The 16,295-nt window shown below is 53.4% G+C and overlaps 1 protein-coding gene across 2 annotated transcripts in view; it reads left to right on the plus strand.

The window, feature by feature from the left end:
- SLC9A8 (solute carrier family 9 member A8) overlaps positions 1-6,076 on the plus strand; it is a 71,677-nt gene extending 65,601 nt beyond the window's left edge. For both annotated transcript variants that reach the window (XM_069548808.1, XM_069548809.1), the window contains 2 exons: positions 89-235; positions 1,267-6,076. In XM_069548808.1, coding sequence (XP_069404909.1) covers positions 89-235; positions 1,267-1,374 — 255 coding nt within the window. In that variant the 3' untranslated portion in view covers positions 1,375-6,076. The remainder of the gene's footprint in view (positions 1-88; positions 236-1,266) is intronic.
- Positions 6,077-16,295: the final 10,219 nt, after the last annotated feature.

The raw sequence follows: 16,295 nt of genomic DNA on the forward strand, positions 1-16,295 counted from the left end.
CGCAGGCCTGCGAGCTAGGCTGGGTGGTGTGCGGGCTTCCCAGCAGGGTCAGCTGACGCCTCCTGGGCTGCCTCCGCTCCCCCCGCAGGGCAACACCGTTGAGTCGGAGCACTTGTCGGAGCTCACGGAGGAGGAGTACGAGGCCCACTACATCAGACGGCAGGACCTCAAAGGTTTCCTGTGGCTGGACGCCAAGTACCTGAACCCTTTCTTCACGCGGCGGCTGACCCAGGAGGTGGGACGCAGGCCAGGGACCGGAGCAGGGTGGGCAAGAAGGCTGGGTGGGTTGGGGGTGTCCTCCCACTCAGCTTTTTCTCCTTCCCAGGCTTGAGGGCTGGATAGGCTTGTGGGGCTGGGCATCTGCTGTCTCTCCTCTGCTGCCTTACTTAGTGCTAGTTTAATAATAATAGGCTTGTTGACAGTTTGGTTTCCCTGGATGATAGATTTGGTATATTGATCAGCTTCCGAACCTGGCTGAGGAATCTCAGCCCTGCCGTGGCCCGAGGCTCAGGGCTCCCGCACCATCCACCCCTCCGGGCACCACTGGCCTCTGGGTGACCGGGAGTGATGCCCGTTTGGGCCAGCTTGGGTCTGCTCTGCTGAAACGGTCACCTGCCCGTGCAGGCCGGGGCTGGGGTTGCCCCTGCGGCGGCTCCGCTCTGGTACTGAGCCCCGCCTTCCTCCTGCAGCGTCAGGGTGCCTTCAGCACGTGAGCGCTCAGTGGGAGCCAGGTGTTCTCCATGATGGCGTCATTTCCGGGAGCGCGGTGCGTGGGTGGTGGGCTGCCCCACCAGCCCACGCGGCAGACGCAGTGAGCTGTCTGACCTGATAGCTAGGGAGGCTGAGGCCCAGAAAGGTGGAGTCCCCGTCCTAGGGTCACACAGCCAGTGCGGGGCAGAGCTGAGAGCAGAGCCCAGGTGTGTCTGATTGCGGAGGCCAGGGTTTTTTTTTTTTAACATCGCGCCATCCTGCCGCCTCCTCCTGTTATGAGTGAGACCCTTAACCTCCTGCCCACAGAGAAAAATCTCAGCCTGCCCTTAGTCAGTTAACACTTTGAAGTTGCCCGTGCGTCCTGCCTGCCGTCTCCTCCCACAAGGCACAAAGCAGCTGTCCCTCCCTGCCTTGCCCCTGAGCCTGACCCTGACCCACTGACAAGGGCTTGCCCCTGAGCCTGACCCTGACCCACTGCCAAGGGCTTGCCCCTGAGTCTGACCCTGACCCTGACCCTGACCCACTGACAAGGGCTTGCCCCGTCTCCCGCCCCAGGACCTCCACCACGGGCGCATCCAGATGAAAACGCTGACGAACAAGTGGTATGAAGAGGTGCGCCAGGGCCCCTCAGGCTCGGAGGACGACGAGCAGGAGCTGCTGTGACCGAGTGATGCCCAGGACGCCCGGGACGGACCCCCGCAAGGCGCGCGCGCGGGCAGCTCTCCGCTCTTCAGGGCGGACAGAAGGAGGGTGACACCCGGGCCAGGGTCGTCCCAGCCCAGGACTCCGCAGACCCTGGGGGCCGGCCGGCTGCCCTGCAGTGCCCCCTCCCCGCTCCTTACTGGGCCTGACCGCAGACCGGAGGGCCCGCGTGCAGGTAGATCTTTGCTGCTGAGGTGCCCGAGAGCGCGGTGCGCAGTCGCCGCCGTCCCTGGCCGCTGCCTTCATCACGGAGCCCTTCTCTGCCGGGTGGGCGTCGGGACCCACGGGGCCGCAAGCCGGCCGCCACTTGCCTGCTCCTCATCACGGTGCCGCTGGCTTCCTCAGCAGCAGTTCTCATCCAAGCGGCAGGCTCAGAACCCTCGGACCCTCGCCCACCCCTTCGTGATGTTGCTTGAGCTCCGTGAGAAAGAGAAACCAAGAGGCCTTTTTTGTTTTACCTCCGACTGGCACCTCACAGGCTGTCTCCCCGGGCGGCAGGCGGCTCCCGCCTTCTCTGGGAATGCTGTGAATGTTTACACTGGAACCGCGCGGGCACAGCTCCTGGAGCCCTGTTGGAAGCTGTAGCCCTGGGTTGGGGGGGGTGAGTGAGCCTCTCTGCGGGGTCAGAGCGCCCTCTGGAGGGGAAACCTGGAGGCGCGGGGTTTATGCGGGCTAGCAAGCAGCTGCTGTCTGAATTGAGTTTAAATTCATGCTCTTTGACGGAGCAGTGAGAGCCTAGCAGTACCTCCCTGACCTGATTCCTCATTCAGTGGTCGTTGTTTGCCCAGGCCCCTTTCCCTGGGCTCCGCCCGCCGTTCACCGGCTGCGCCGTCAGCTCATCAGCATCTCTTCTTTCCTGCTCCCTGTTCTCTGCCGTCTTGGGTCCTCCCTGCAGCCCCTCCCGGGACTCCCGTAGCCGGGAGCCGGGTACATCCGCTCCTCACCCGGACTTATTCGGCCCTTCCACGTGCTCGCTCGCTCGCTCTCACACACACAGAACCGTGGTCCAGTTCCTGGGCCATCTCAAGGGGTGAGCTGCCCATCATGACCAGATGACTGGAGTTACTGACTTGGCGGCGTCCACTCGCCTCACCGGCCCTTGAACACTTCTCTCTACCTGCTTGCTCTGTGCATCCCCAGGCCAACGGCAATTTCTGTATGTGGCTCAGGGTCCCAGCTGGAGCCTCGGAACTCGGCACCCCCTGGCGTGGTGTAATTCATCACGAGCCCATCCCTGGCTCTGCTGGGGACCCGGTGGGCCGGCGTGGATCTTGGGCTGGCAGCAGAGCTGTCTCCGTCTTTTCCGCCCCAGGCAGGGTGGCTCAGGGTGTGAGGAGGGACGGACCTCAGGGCCTTTAAGGACTCACGTGCCCTGCGTGCAAGGCCGGACCCCTGCCTTCACCCCTTCCCTTTCCCCAAAGTATAGGTGTGAAGCCAGGCAGGCAGCCCGTGGCTTCCTTTTTGTGCATGAAAAGTAAATCTGTACTTGATTGCTAAAAGGTGACCACTTCCTTTTGTCACGTCCCACGTTAACCTCATAATTTGAGCCAAATAGGATGATTTTACTTCACCTAATCTCCCCACTGGAAGATTAATGCCAGGCTTGATTCTGGTCTCCATCATTTCCGGTTTCTTTTTAGTGGAAAACTAAAAGATCAAGCGGAGGAGACCTTTGTCCATTCGTAGGGTTGGGGGAGGGCAGCAGGGCTCAGAGACCGGATTGTCCTCTCATTCTTCAGTTCATCAGTAACTTGCTCCCCCCACCCGCCTTGAAATTCAGTCAGATCTTAAGGTGTAAGTTACATTGTAAATTCAATAGCCTGCCAGAAAATATTTTTTGGCTGTGAGTTCATAGATAATGGAAATAGGTTCTTCTCAGTTCATTGTGCCCTTGTCACCAGGTGTCACCTGGCCTCCCAGTTGTAGCTGAGACCTGAGAAGGACGTTAAGTAGAGAAGCACGTGAGGGGCTTGGTGGAAGGTGTCTGGGGTTTGGCTGTGTGGAGGTGCTTGCCGAGGAACCTTTCCTAGTCTGGACGGCACCAGCCTGGGCCTTCCGTGAGCCTCTGCTGCCCTCTGCTGGCTGAGTCGAGGTTTTGCAGTGTGGGAGAGCAGCCCGCCAGGATGCAGGGAACCCGTGTTCCTCAGCTGCTGCCCTTTCACCTTTGCATAGGCCAGAGCCGGTGGAGAGGTTTTTCTGGTGGACTTCTTTCAGCTGTCATTGCCTGAGAATCAAAAACTGCTGTCTACCTTTACCGTTCCTGGGGCTTCCCTGGTGGCTCAGCTGGTAACGAATCCACCTGCAATGGGGGAGACCTGGGTTCGATCCCTGGGTTGGGAAGATCCGTTGGAGAGAGGAACAGGCTACCCACTCCAGTATTCTGGCCTGGAGAATTCCATGGACTGTATGTATAGTATAGTCCATGGGGTCGAAAAGAGTCAGACACAACTGAGCGACTTTGACTTTGTCTTTCCCTTTCCTAATAGTCTGTTGTTTGGGGCAGTAAATGCCGAGAAGATTTTTTTAAAGCCCAGCATAACTGTAACTTCCTACCTACTTCCTTTCAGGTCCAGGCCATGGGACAGGAGATCTATAGGACACAGAGAAGGTAATGACTTTAGAGAGAGGTGAGGGCTGCAGTGCGTGAGTGCCTCTGGGGAAGGTAGTCCGCCAGTGAGCTCTGAGGACAGGCTGTCTTGGGGAGTCCTGCAGCAGTAAGCCCACACCCGAAGGCCCCTTGAGCAGCCCTGTGGTTGTAGGACCCCTGGGAACAACCGTACTTGGAGGTTTGGGGCGTGAGGCCTTCCAGGGGAAGAAGCTGGCTTTTCCTGGGCCCCCAGAGGTCAAGTTTGGGCTGGGCTGGCGCAAAGCCAGGCGGAAGGTGGCTCAGTCCCGTCATCTGGGGCTCAGACCCTCGGCCCAGGGACCGGCCAAAGGGCCCCCCACCCCCAGGCAAGCCACCTCTTCAGACTAGGGTGCTGGTGGGGCCCTGGCAGCCCCTGCCCCCGCCGCCCCCCGCCAGGTCGACCTCATTTGCCTGCAGACTCCTTGTGTGCAGTGGCAAGTGGAAAAATCGCTGAGTGGGGCGCCTTTTCCTTGCAGCCTGCGTCAGAGGTGGCCTTGTGGGGTCTCAGGTCCACACGCCCCCAGGGGCCCACACATTTGGCAGAGCCCAAAGCGGGTAGGCCACAGTCAGGATCGTTCTGCTTTATTGAGAAGAGCCAGGGTGGGGTGGGCTGGGGGCGGTGCAAGGCACAGGCCTGGCTGAGGGTGGGTCTGGCCTTGGAGCTGGTCCCCAAGTCTGGCGTGAGGAGGACTCTCAGCAGTGACTGGCCGTCAGTTAGACTTTAAATGCCAAAAAGAGCACCTTCTCGGCTTCCCTGTTCACTGGCTCCAGGACGCAGACGTGTGTGTCTCCTGCTGGGTGGTGGGTAGGAAACCAAATCTGAAAGGTTCCCGATGGAGCAGCCAGGATTATTAAACAGCTGTTGTACCGGGAGCCCGGTCTCCAAAGCCCCAGACAATATGTGTCAAATGGAAACACCGCAGTCAGAGCGAAGGCTGAGGAGGAACAGGCAGCTCCCTGCTGCTCAGGCTCCCGCCGTCTCTCTCACAAGTGGAGCCAGACCTGTAGGGACTTCCACCGTCTTGCCCTGTGCGACAGGCGAAGGCAGACTTTCTAATGGCCCCGGCCCACCCCACGTCACCGATGCTCACCCCAGATGACATGGTCCCTAATCCTGGCGGGAAACAGAACGCGTGGTGCTTCCTACCCAGAAGCAGGACTTCTCCCAGCTGCTCTGCGGGAGCGTCCCGGCTTCTGGGGGAGAAAGCTGAGTGGTTGGAAAACAGCCACGGGCCCCTGAGTCCTCGGGGCTGATGGGGAGCGTGCAGCTTGGTGGTTGGAAGGGAAAGGCTGCCTGCCGGCGCTGCGGGCCCGTCCAAAGAGCTGGCCAGCCACGCGTGAGAGCAGCTTCTCTGGGCCCAGCCCTGCTTTGTGGAGCTGAGAAGGCGCCTTACTCGCTGGGCCTCCTCGAGGTGTGTGGCTGTGTGTGTGAACGTGTGTGTTAACGTGTGTGTGCTCAGCCATGTCCGATTCTTTGCCACCCCATGGACTGTAGCCTCCAGGGTTCCTCTGTCCATGGAATTTCCCACGCAAGAATGCTGGAGTGGGGTGCCATTTCCTCCTCCAGGGGATCTTCCCACCCACGGGTCAAACCTGCGTCTCATGAGTCTCCTACGTTTGCCAGGCGGATTCTTTGCCACTGCGCCACCTGGGAATGTAGAACGTTTTCTCCAGTACAGCTCCTGCAAAACTTGGTGTGTTCAAGGTTAATCAGAATCTTGTATTTTTTTGAGTGGTTTTCTTTGTAAAAATGAAGGATTTTTAAAGCACTCTGTTTTGCTAGGACCGTGGGGAGGCCAGCCTTGTTCCTCTGTCCTCCCCCAGGCACTCCCTGTCCTGGTCTCTGAGGAATGATTTGCTGCTCTTGGTGGGGCTGCGGGTTGGGGAGGGGGAGTCAGAGGTGGAGGGGCCTGCGGCTGCTGCGCTGGAGCCACTGCCTCGTCTCATTGGGCTCTTTAAGAGTTTAGAAGTAGATGGAAAACAGTAATGTCACTGGATGCTTCTTTAGAAATAAAGACAAAAGCTGCTGAACCTGAACCACTGTCTGTGTTTGTGTTCCGTGGCTTTGCAAAGGCAGGGGTCGTGCGTCCCTAGGCCCAGCTCTGCCAATGTGGCTCGGCTCTCTAGGCCAGAGGTGGGTGCAGAACGTGGGGGGTGATGGGCAGGAGCATGGGCTCTGGGGGCCCAATTCCTGCCTCTGTCTCTGTGGGGCTGCACCCCACCGGCCAACGAGCCTTGAGACCATCGCCCAGAGGCAGCAGCAGAGACACCAATGGTTTGCTGTGTGTGTGGGTCGCTCAGTCGTGTCCGATTCTTTGTGATCCCATGGCCTGTAGCCCACCAGGCTCCTCTGTCCATGGGGTTCTCCAGGCAAGAACACTGGAGTGGGTTGCCTATCCCTTCTCAAGAAGATCTTCCCAACCCAGGGATCGAACCCAGGTCTCCCACACTGCAGGCGGATTCTTTACCGTCTGAGCCACCAGGGAAGGTGTAATGGTTTGGCAGATGGAGGGATTGTACACAAGGGGTCGATACACAAGGTGGAGCGATACCCTACCGTATGTATGGCAGCTGGTGGGCAGAACACAGCAGCGGCCTTCAGTACCCCAGGGAGGAGGCGGCTACCTTTTATAGGTGGGGGCGGGGTGGGGATTGATGACAGGTGGGCTCAGTTACCAGGATCTGATTAAGCCCTGTAACTAAGAGAACTGGACAGTCATGTGAGGGAAGCAGGGGCTGGTCGAACAGGAGATGTACCCAGAGCAAGAGAGCAACCATCTTGAGTGGCCTAAGCATAGAGTCTCTCTGTGGGAAGGGCTCAGGCCACGCCCAGCCTCCAGCCAGCCCACGAGTGCTTTCGCATGGATGCAAGGGACACATCCTCACCAGGGGCCCCTGGGGTTGCAGGCCAGCCCCTGGTGGGCCTTTGCCTGGCTGAAACCAGGCTCTGAGCCCACACGGCTGCAAGAGTTGGGTGGACGGTGGAGGCAATGTTTGCTCAGTGGGAAGTCTTGAGGCTCACTTGGCTTTTACCCTCTCATACTTCCAAAAGGCGTCCTAAGCTGCTTATGGTGACAGGCTGTGCGTGTGTGCTGACTCTTAGTGACGCGATAGACTGTAGCCCGTCAGGCCCCTCCGTCCATGGGATGCTCTAGGCAAGGAGACTGGAGTGGGTGGCCATCTCCTTCTCCAGGGAATCTTCCCACCCTAGGGATGGAACCTGTGCTTCCTGAGTCTCCTGCACTGGCAGGCGGATTCTTTACCACTGAGCCATCTGGGAAGCCTTTGGTCACAGGTGCAAACAGAAAACACATGTGAGATAAACAAAACCAGGCGAGAGAACCTGTCCTGACCCGAGGACCAGCCTTCCGGCAGGAGGCCAAGACTGGACCTCTCGGGCCCCTTGACCCTGCGACGCCTCCCGCTGCTACCCCACCTCTCCCGCCCCTGGCCCCAAAGGAGGCTTCGGGGAAAGCATCTATCACATGCTCGCCCCTTCTGGTTCCTGGACTGCCAACCGTGTGGCCGATCAACGCCTGCCAGTGTCAGCGGGAAACTAGGTCGGGAGCAGGGTTGGGGGGAGCGCCCATTCCCCTCAGCTCCCGTCCCCCTGTGACAGAGACTGGGCTCAGAGAAGGGGTTCTCCCGCCTAGTGAAACTGCACGACGGTGATGCCAGTGGGCCCAGGAGCGGTGGGAACTCTGGCAGATAGGAAGCAGGCTCTTCCAAGGCCCCGGTGGCTGGGCGGAGGCTGGGAAGTGGAGTTTGCTGAGCCCAGTCAGCCTGGAACAGAGCACCAGAGTCAGGGTGAGGGGAGCCAGACTGGCACCCGGGGAAGCGGGTGTCGTCATTCACGTTTCAACCTTCTCATTGTCCAGGAAAGGCACTCGGGGTGACGCGGATGCTTTTGAACTGTGGTGTTGGGGAGGACTCTTGAGAGTCCCTTGGACTGCAAGAAGATCCAACTATGCAATCCTAAAGGAAATCAGTCCTGAATATTCATTGGAAGGACTGATACTGAAGCTGAAACTCCAATACTTTGGCCACCTGATGTGAAGAGCTGACTCATTGGAAAAGACCCTGATGCTGGGAAAGATTGAAGGCGGGAGGAGAAGGGGACGACAGAGGATGAGATGGTTGGATGGTGTCACCGACTCGATGGACATGAGTTTGAGCAAACTCTGGGAGTTGGTTATGGACAGGGCAGGCCTTGCCTGCTGGAGTCCATGGGGTCGCAAAGAGGCGGACACAACTGAGTGAACTGAACAAGGTGAAGGGGAGCAAGCAAGGGAAAAAGGGTTTTCCTTGAGAGGCTGGAAAGCTGCAGGGGAGGGTCACGCACAGAGCTGAAGGCCCCGTGACCAGCACAGGACACCCAGAGGAGCCGAGCGGAGGTAAAGCCGTTCCTGGTTGTTCCGCTGTCTCACCTGAGAAGGCTGAGCAACGGGCCTCTGACCCAGTCCTGGCAGGAGAGGAAAGCAACATCTTAGGGAATTTCCAGCTGTTGCCTCACACTTGAAAACAGTCACTCACAGCAGGGAAGCGCCCTCTTCCCACTGTCTGGCCTTTGTCTCCCATCCCGTGCGGATGCAGTGGACCTGCAGCGGCAACTCTAACACGAGGCACAGCCTTGCCCACCTGCTGAGCAGGAAGCCGGGCCGGTCCTTAACGCCTCTGTCCGACGAGGGGATTAACTGGTCCTAGAACTGACCTCCCTGCGGAGTTCGAGGCGGGAGACAGTACACGTTCTGATGCTGTTTGGGTTGGGTTTTACGTCATCTCACAGGGAGAGGACCCAGGGCTCTTTGGAGAAACCTTCAATTCCAGGACTTGGGCAGGAAATGTATAAGGTGAACCTGGAGCCCCATTATAACAGGTGGTGAGGAAGCAAGTGGGGTTTCAGGGTCAGGTCAAAAGGACTCGGGAGCCAGCCTGAGGAGGTTCCCACTGAGCAAAGATGGGACTTGAAAGTCGATAACATTAATAATGGAGTGGGTTGAAATACTTAAGATATACTGAAATAAATGAGTTCAGAGTAATACTTTTTAAAAATCAGTCACTGGATTTAGAGGAGAGTGAATACATGTTATATGTTCAGCTGACTCCCTTCAGTGTTCTGAAGTGAAACTATCACAGCATTGTTAATCGGCTATACCCCAATACAAAATAAGTTTAAAAAGAATCACAGTCACCATTAGGGGATTCTAAGGCACCAGCTCATTATTCTAAGTAAAAATAAAGGGAAAGAAGTAAACATCTATCCTGTTTTTCTTAAACTATATCACTAGTAGCAAAATAGTTGATGAGGGAAGTTTCTTTTTAACTTTTGTTTAAGTCCTAGATTTATAGGAAGTTGCAAAAATAGTACAGAAAGGTTCCATGTACCCTGCAGCCAGTTTCTCTCAGAGGTGACCTCTTGCAGAGCTATAGGGGGATATCACAACTGGAAACTGACTTTGGCACAACTGGTAAAATGCATGGACCTTGCTCCAATTACATCAGTTTGACATGCTCTCCTGTGTGTGTGTGCCCATGTATTCAGTTTTATACAGTTTTGTCCCGGGTAGGGATTCACAGCACCGCAGAAAAGTTTCTTTTTATAGAAGTATTCCAGTTGCCAAACGATTAAGACTACAATTGGAATATCTCCATTTTGCAGTCTCCAGTTAAATAACCGATCTAAGTACTGAGTAACAGCCTTAAAGGCTATTCATATCCCAAAGGGACAGAACTCGACGCCATGTGCCTCCTGACAAAAAAAAGACAACATCTATGAAGTGTTCTTACAACAACAAAAAACCCAACCCACAAATGAGCAAGCCTCAAAAGTCAGCTACTGAAAAGAAAAAAAAAAAAAGTCAGCTACCAGGTGATAGAGCACGTAGGATGAAGGACAAGACCACATGGTCATTGCAATTAACGCATAAGAAGTATGCGACAAAATCCAACACACCTTCACGGTAAAAAAAAAACTAGGAATGAAAGGAAACTATCTCAACATAATAAAAGTCATATACCAAAACACGCATGCCACAGCCAACTTCATGCTCAGTGCTGAAAGACTGGAAGTGTTTCCTCTAGAAGAGGCCAGGATGCCCTCTCTTCCCTCTTCTATTGAACATTGTGCTGATAATCTTAGCCAGAGCAGTTTGGCTGGAAAAAAATAAAAGGCATTCAAATTGGAAGGAAAGAAGTAAAATTATATCCGTTCTCAGATGACATGATCTTACATGTAGAAAACCCTAAAAATTTTACACACATACACACACCTGTTAGAACTAATATAAGAATTAGTTGCAGGATGCAAAATCAACACATTATTCTCTATGATTCATGATTCTATACTCAAATCAAGAGCAATCTGAAGAGGAAATTACAAACACAATTCCACTTACAATAGCATCAAAAAGAATAAAAAATATTTAGGAGTAAATCTAACCAAGGCAGTGAAGAACGTGTACACCAAAAACTACAAAACATTGCTGAAAGAAATGGAAGAAGACACAAATTAAGGACATCCTGTGTTCACAAGTTGGAAGACTGACTATCATTCAAAGTGTCCATATGATCCAAAACAATCTACTAATTCAATGTAATCCCTATCCAAACCCCAATGGCATTTTTGCACAGATGGGGAAAAAAGTTCCTAAAATTTAAATGGGATCTCAAGGGACCCCGATTAGCCAAAACGATCTTGAAGAACAACAGAAACTCTGGAGGGCTTATACTTCCTGATTTCAAAACACGATACAGACAAAGCTACAGTGATCAAAACAGTGTTACTGGCATACAGACAGACACAGAGACCAACAGAACAGAGAGGCCGGAACGAAGCCCGTCCGCGTGTGATCCGAAGATCTTCCACAAGGATGCCAAGACCACTCAGTGGGGGAAGGACCGTCTCCACAAACGGGTGCCGGGAAGACTGGACATCCAAATGCAGACGAATGAAGCTAGACCCTTCCCTTACAGCATACACAAAACCGAAAATGGATTAAAGATCCAAATGTAGTTTTAGTCTGAAACTGAAAAACAGTTCCTAGAAGAAAACGCAAGTTTCATGACGCTGGATTTGGCAGCAATTTCTTGGATTTAATGCCAAAAGCATAGGTAACAAAAGTAGCAGTGGAAAAGAGGGCCAAAGAGGGCCACAGCGGACTTTAAAACTTCTGCACCTTCAAAGGATGCCCCTTCTCTGCCGCTCAGGCAGTCTTACCCACCCCCTCTATGTCCCTGCCCCAACGTGAGAGTCTTGAGTCAGTTTCCCATCCTTCCACCTGCGTCAGCCTCCTTCGGGGGCTCCCCAAAGTCAGCGAGCTAAAGGCATTACCCAGGAGTCCTAACCTGGAGTCTCTCCAGGCGCGGGGTCTTCTCAGAAACAAAGTTCTCTTCTGCAGCTGAATCTCAGTCTCTCGTTCGTTCCTGGCACAGGCCGGCTCACCCGGCTGGGCGCCTGGCCTCACGCACTCACCCCTCTGTAGTCCAAGTGGAGATTTCCTGTTTTCCTTTGCCTTTTCACTTGACACACATCAGCTGGGCTTGCCCCGTGCGCCTGGCTGAAAGCAGAGCCCTGGGGCCAGACAAGCCGTTGGGATTTAGCCGTGGCTGCAGCTTGGGTCCTGGTGTTGGTGACTGTGAGACTGGACCTGGCTGGACCTGGCCAGAACAGGCCCTGTCCCCACATCCAAGCCCACCGTGGCGGGGATGGGCTGCCACGGGGGCTGGTTCCCTTCCCTGTTGCCACGGGAGCCGGAGGGCTTCAAGAGCGCCAAGCACGCCTTGGCAGAGTCACTCTCACTGAAGAAAGGGAGCCGCAGCTCTCACCTCTTCCCCGAGACCCAGGACCTGAGGCAGCTGCAGGTGTGGAGCGCCTTGTGGCCTGGAGGGGGAGCTAGTCCTGATGCTGACGGTCGTGGGGGCCGTGGCCCACTTGTCCCTGGGGGCGGTCCGTGACCAGCCGTTGCACGTGCCGTGCCACGTCTGCCCGGAGCGCCAGGCTTGCATCCTGGCTCGGCCCAGAGTGGGACTCCTGCCCCGGGGGCCGCCTGCACCACTGGCTGCATCTCCAGGAGGCCCAAGGGGTCCCAAGGCTGCCTCGAGGCCTCTGTCCCTTTCAACCCCCCCTTCAGTCTCCTTATAAGGACCTGAGAGGTGTTGCCAGTGGAGATGTGCACGTCTGGAGACCTGGACCCAGCCCTCCCCCGTCTGGGACCCTGACCCTCTTTATTCATAAGCCCCAATCCTCCCTTGTGACCTTCTCTCACCCCTTATTGATGGCGCTGCAAAAGAAATGTTTATTTTTCTACTTTTGAACATGTTCAAATAAACAGAAAGGAATCGAAAAAGAAAAGATCCAACTGCCAATTTTCAGGAGGCTGAGAGAACAGAGGAACTTGATAGCAGCAGGGGCTGCCTACAGCAGAATTTAGGCGCTGGCAAACTCTGAAGGACAAACAATCCAGTCTCTTCAACAAATACATTCCAAGAGGAATAATTAAAAAAAAAAAAGAACGAGAAGTGTCCCTCCGTGGGGACAGCCTTTAGGATAAAGGTGATTTAAAGATCTATCCACTGGAGTGTGAGACCTTATTGGGACCCCAGGGCAAGCAGTTTTTAAAGTGTGCAGTTAGGAGACAACTAGGCCTGGGAACACTGACTTGATATCTGTTGCTTAATTAAGGAATTGTTATAAAAATTTAAATACGGTCAGGGTATTAAGAGTCCTTGTCTTTTAGATACGCAAACTGAAATGTTCCGAAATGAAACAGATGTCTGGAATTTGCTTCCAAGGAATTTAGGAGTCGGGGAAGTGGATGGACAGGTGCAGAAAAAATCAGGTTGGCTGGAAGTTGTTAACCATTCAACGACTGAAGCCCTGGGTTCAGAGTACATGTGGCATCATTATTCTAGTCTGGCTTTCTTTGTAAATCAAGTTTTCTAAAATGAGCAAATGGAAAAAATAAAAATGTGGGTTTAAGCAAGAGAGTAGTTTATTTCTTGCATATAAAATCTGAAGGTAGGTGGGGCAGGCCAGGTAAGATGGTGGCTTCCTAAGTGTCAGGAAGCCAGCCCCTTCCAGCCACTTGCCATGCCCCCCATGCCTTGACCTTTGCCTCAGAGTCACACAGAGCTGCTCCATTCCAGCCAGCATGGTCAGGGTGGGAGGCACAATCTTCTTTCTTTGAAGGACAAGTCTTAGAAGTCACAGCACTTTTCCATCCTATGGACCAGACCTAACCATATGACCGTGCTTGGTTGCAGGAGAGGCTGGGAAAGGCAGTCTTTATCCTGCTGGCCAGATGTCTAAACCTCCGGGTTTCTATTAGCAAGGGAGGGTGGGTGAGCCGCTACCAGAGTTTAACTGGCAGTGTCTGCCACGGCTCTATCCCTCTGAGCATGTGGGGTACCACAGGTCGGTGCTCAGAGCTGGCAACAAGGCTCATGGTAATGCTGTACAGCTGGTGGGCCTGGTGATGCTTAAATATGCTTGTCATTTACATATGCAAATCAAACAAGCTGCTCAGAGTCTCTGCTCCCCTTCAGATAGATACAGGAGCGTCAGGAGCGAGTGTCTGGCTTCCTTAGCTCTCCCAGGCTGGGTGTTCATCTCCAGGAAGCCAGGATGGCAGTGCCACTTCCTATGCTGTCGCTAAAATCAAACCCAGCACCTGGGCCTTCGTCTGGCCCAAGGCCTGGATATTTGTTCAGCCAGTGAGTGAGCTGGAGAGAACTGTTTAGTCTCTTCCTGGACAGCTGAGCAGCCTCATGGGGGCCAAGCCCCCAGAGTGGGCAGTATGGTGGCACAGACACCCCACCAGGGGATAAAGCCAGGACGTACCCAAACCACAGCTGCTTTTTACACTGCCCTGAAGATTTTTGCCATGTAGGTTAAGTCAACCTTCATTATTTACTTATTATTTTTATTGAAGTTTAGTTGATTTGGCATGTTATATCAGTTTCTGGAAACTTCATTTTAAAAAGAAAGCTTAAATTGATTTTTAAAGTAATCACCTATCATTGCTATAATGGGTAAGTAGTATGGTCTGCCCTGAATAGAGGAGAACTGAAAACCCAAGATTCTGCTAAAGATTCTTGGCCCTGCTTTCTCTTTCTTAGAGATAAGCTAGCATTACACTGACCAGGATCCTCTTGAGGCATTTAAATGAATCAAACATTTTTAAATAGGATTGCTTTTTTTTTTAACACAATACCCTTCACTGTTATTTAATTCCTGTCTGTCACCACTAACAATCATCTCTGCTGGAATCTACAGTCCCACTCCTAGGAAGCATGGCTGAACTCTGCACACGTTGGTTCCCCCATCTGTAAGATGGGATTTAGGTTATCTTCCAGGAGGATTCAGACTATTACATGAGATCTCAAAAGTCTCAGCATATAAAATGCCTGGCTTGGCTTCCCTGGTGGCTCAGCGGTAAAGAATCCACCTGCCAATGCGGGGGACACGGGTTTGATCCCTGGCCCAGGAAGATCCCACGTGCCAGGGGACAACTCAGCTCCTGTACTGCAGAAACAGCCAACCCACCACAGCTACTGAAGCGTGGGCACCGAGAGCCTGTGCTTGGCAAGAAGAGGAGCCAGTGCGATGAGACCGGCGCACCACCACTAGAGCAGCCCCGAACCACCACAGCGAGAGGAGGCCGCGCAGCAGAGGCCGCAGCAACCTGAACACATACACAAATCTTTTTGTTCTTTTTTTAAAGTCTGTCTCACAGAACAAGCACTCAAATGCTGGCTGTTATCATTTGTGAGTTTCATGGAGGAAAAAATGTGAGTCCTGTCACTAAAGAACAAAACATGGTTTGAGCAAAAAACAAACAAAAATAGCAAAAAAACAAACCCAAGCAACCCAAACTTCAGAGCGGCAGAGGGGAAGAGACATAAAAGCCCAAACACTTCATTAACAATGGAAGACACTTTATTATTATTTTTTAAAGCATCTCTCAACATTTCAACTCTTGGTAGAAATCAAATGCAAACATCTGCATTTTTAAATTAGCATCTATTTATCTCAATCACAGCAACCTCATACAATTAAGATACACACCGAGGAGGAGCACGGTCACAGCATTTCCTATTCCAACCCACGAACACAGTGTTTCCGTGATGATAACCCACGCTGGACTTTCTCTTCCAGAACAAGTGGGTTATTCCTGCTTCTGTCTGCTCTGTGAGTTACGTGGCATCACGGTTGGTTAAGAGTTAGTGTAGTGCTAGAGCAGTCTGAAAATGGAAAACTGGAAAAGTCAGGACTGGGAGAGGCACTGACACCTCTGAGATGTGAAAAGGAAGGAGGACATCAAAGATGGGTGCCCCCAGTGGGAGGGCCTTAGTAATCAAGTTGGTTGAAACTCAGCTTTATATACACATGGAATATCTACAAGTGATCTACTAGATATATATATATATATATATAAAAGCCATAGAAGATTTTGAAAACCTTAAAATCTCTCAACTGAGTTGGAAGAACATCAGCAAATTCACAGTGGCCTCAGGATTCAGCCAGATGGAAATGTGCTCAGGAGCTGAATACCTCCTCCCATCACAAAACCCACTGCAGGTCAATCCCCGTAACATTCTGTACATCACCAACACTTATGGCTAAAATATATTATTAGTTCACACGGAAGCAGTTTTATTTTCAGATTCTTGCCCCGCTCCTCCTCTGTAACCCAAAAGGATAATCCGGGGTCAGTTAATTCACATAAGGAGTTTAAGGGGCCTTCGGGTTTGGAAGCGCTGAGGCTCGGCTAAGAATCTCAGGAGGCACCCGTCTGCTGGGCGCACGCCGACTCCTGCCCACCTCTAGTGCAAAAAGGTCATGTAGGTTACAGAGGAGTCCTGGAAACAGGTGAAGAGGAGAGGACTGAGGTGGAGGGGTGGTGGGGATCCAAACCCTCTTCCTTCTGAACTGAGACTCGAGGAGACTGCAGCGCAAGGCCCACACTCAGCAAGCGGTGAAGACCAGGCTGGAGGTCCGCAGGGTGAGGTTCCTGACTCGTCACTGGGTGGTCACAGTCTGCAGGCGCAGAGACCTCTCAGCCCGGACGAGCCCCCCGAGGTGCGCACTGGAGGTAGGTGTTGAGATTGGTTGCAGGGAAGACAGCGGCTCTCCACGAGCCCAGGGGACATCATCTCTGTTCCTTCTCCAAGCCTGCACGCTCCACTCGAACTTTGGGCGGTGGCGAGCAGAGGCAACAAGGTGGAAGGGCATGAGCCCCTCCCCTGGAAGACTAAA

Source organism: Ovis canadensis, chromosome 13, assembly GCF_042477335.2.
Source record: "Ovis canadensis isolate MfBH-ARS-UI-01 breed Bighorn chromosome 13, ARS-UI_OviCan_v2, whole genome shotgun sequence".
In the NCBI taxonomy this organism is placed as follows: Eukaryota; Metazoa; Chordata; class Mammalia; order Artiodactyla; family Bovidae; genus Ovis; species Ovis canadensis.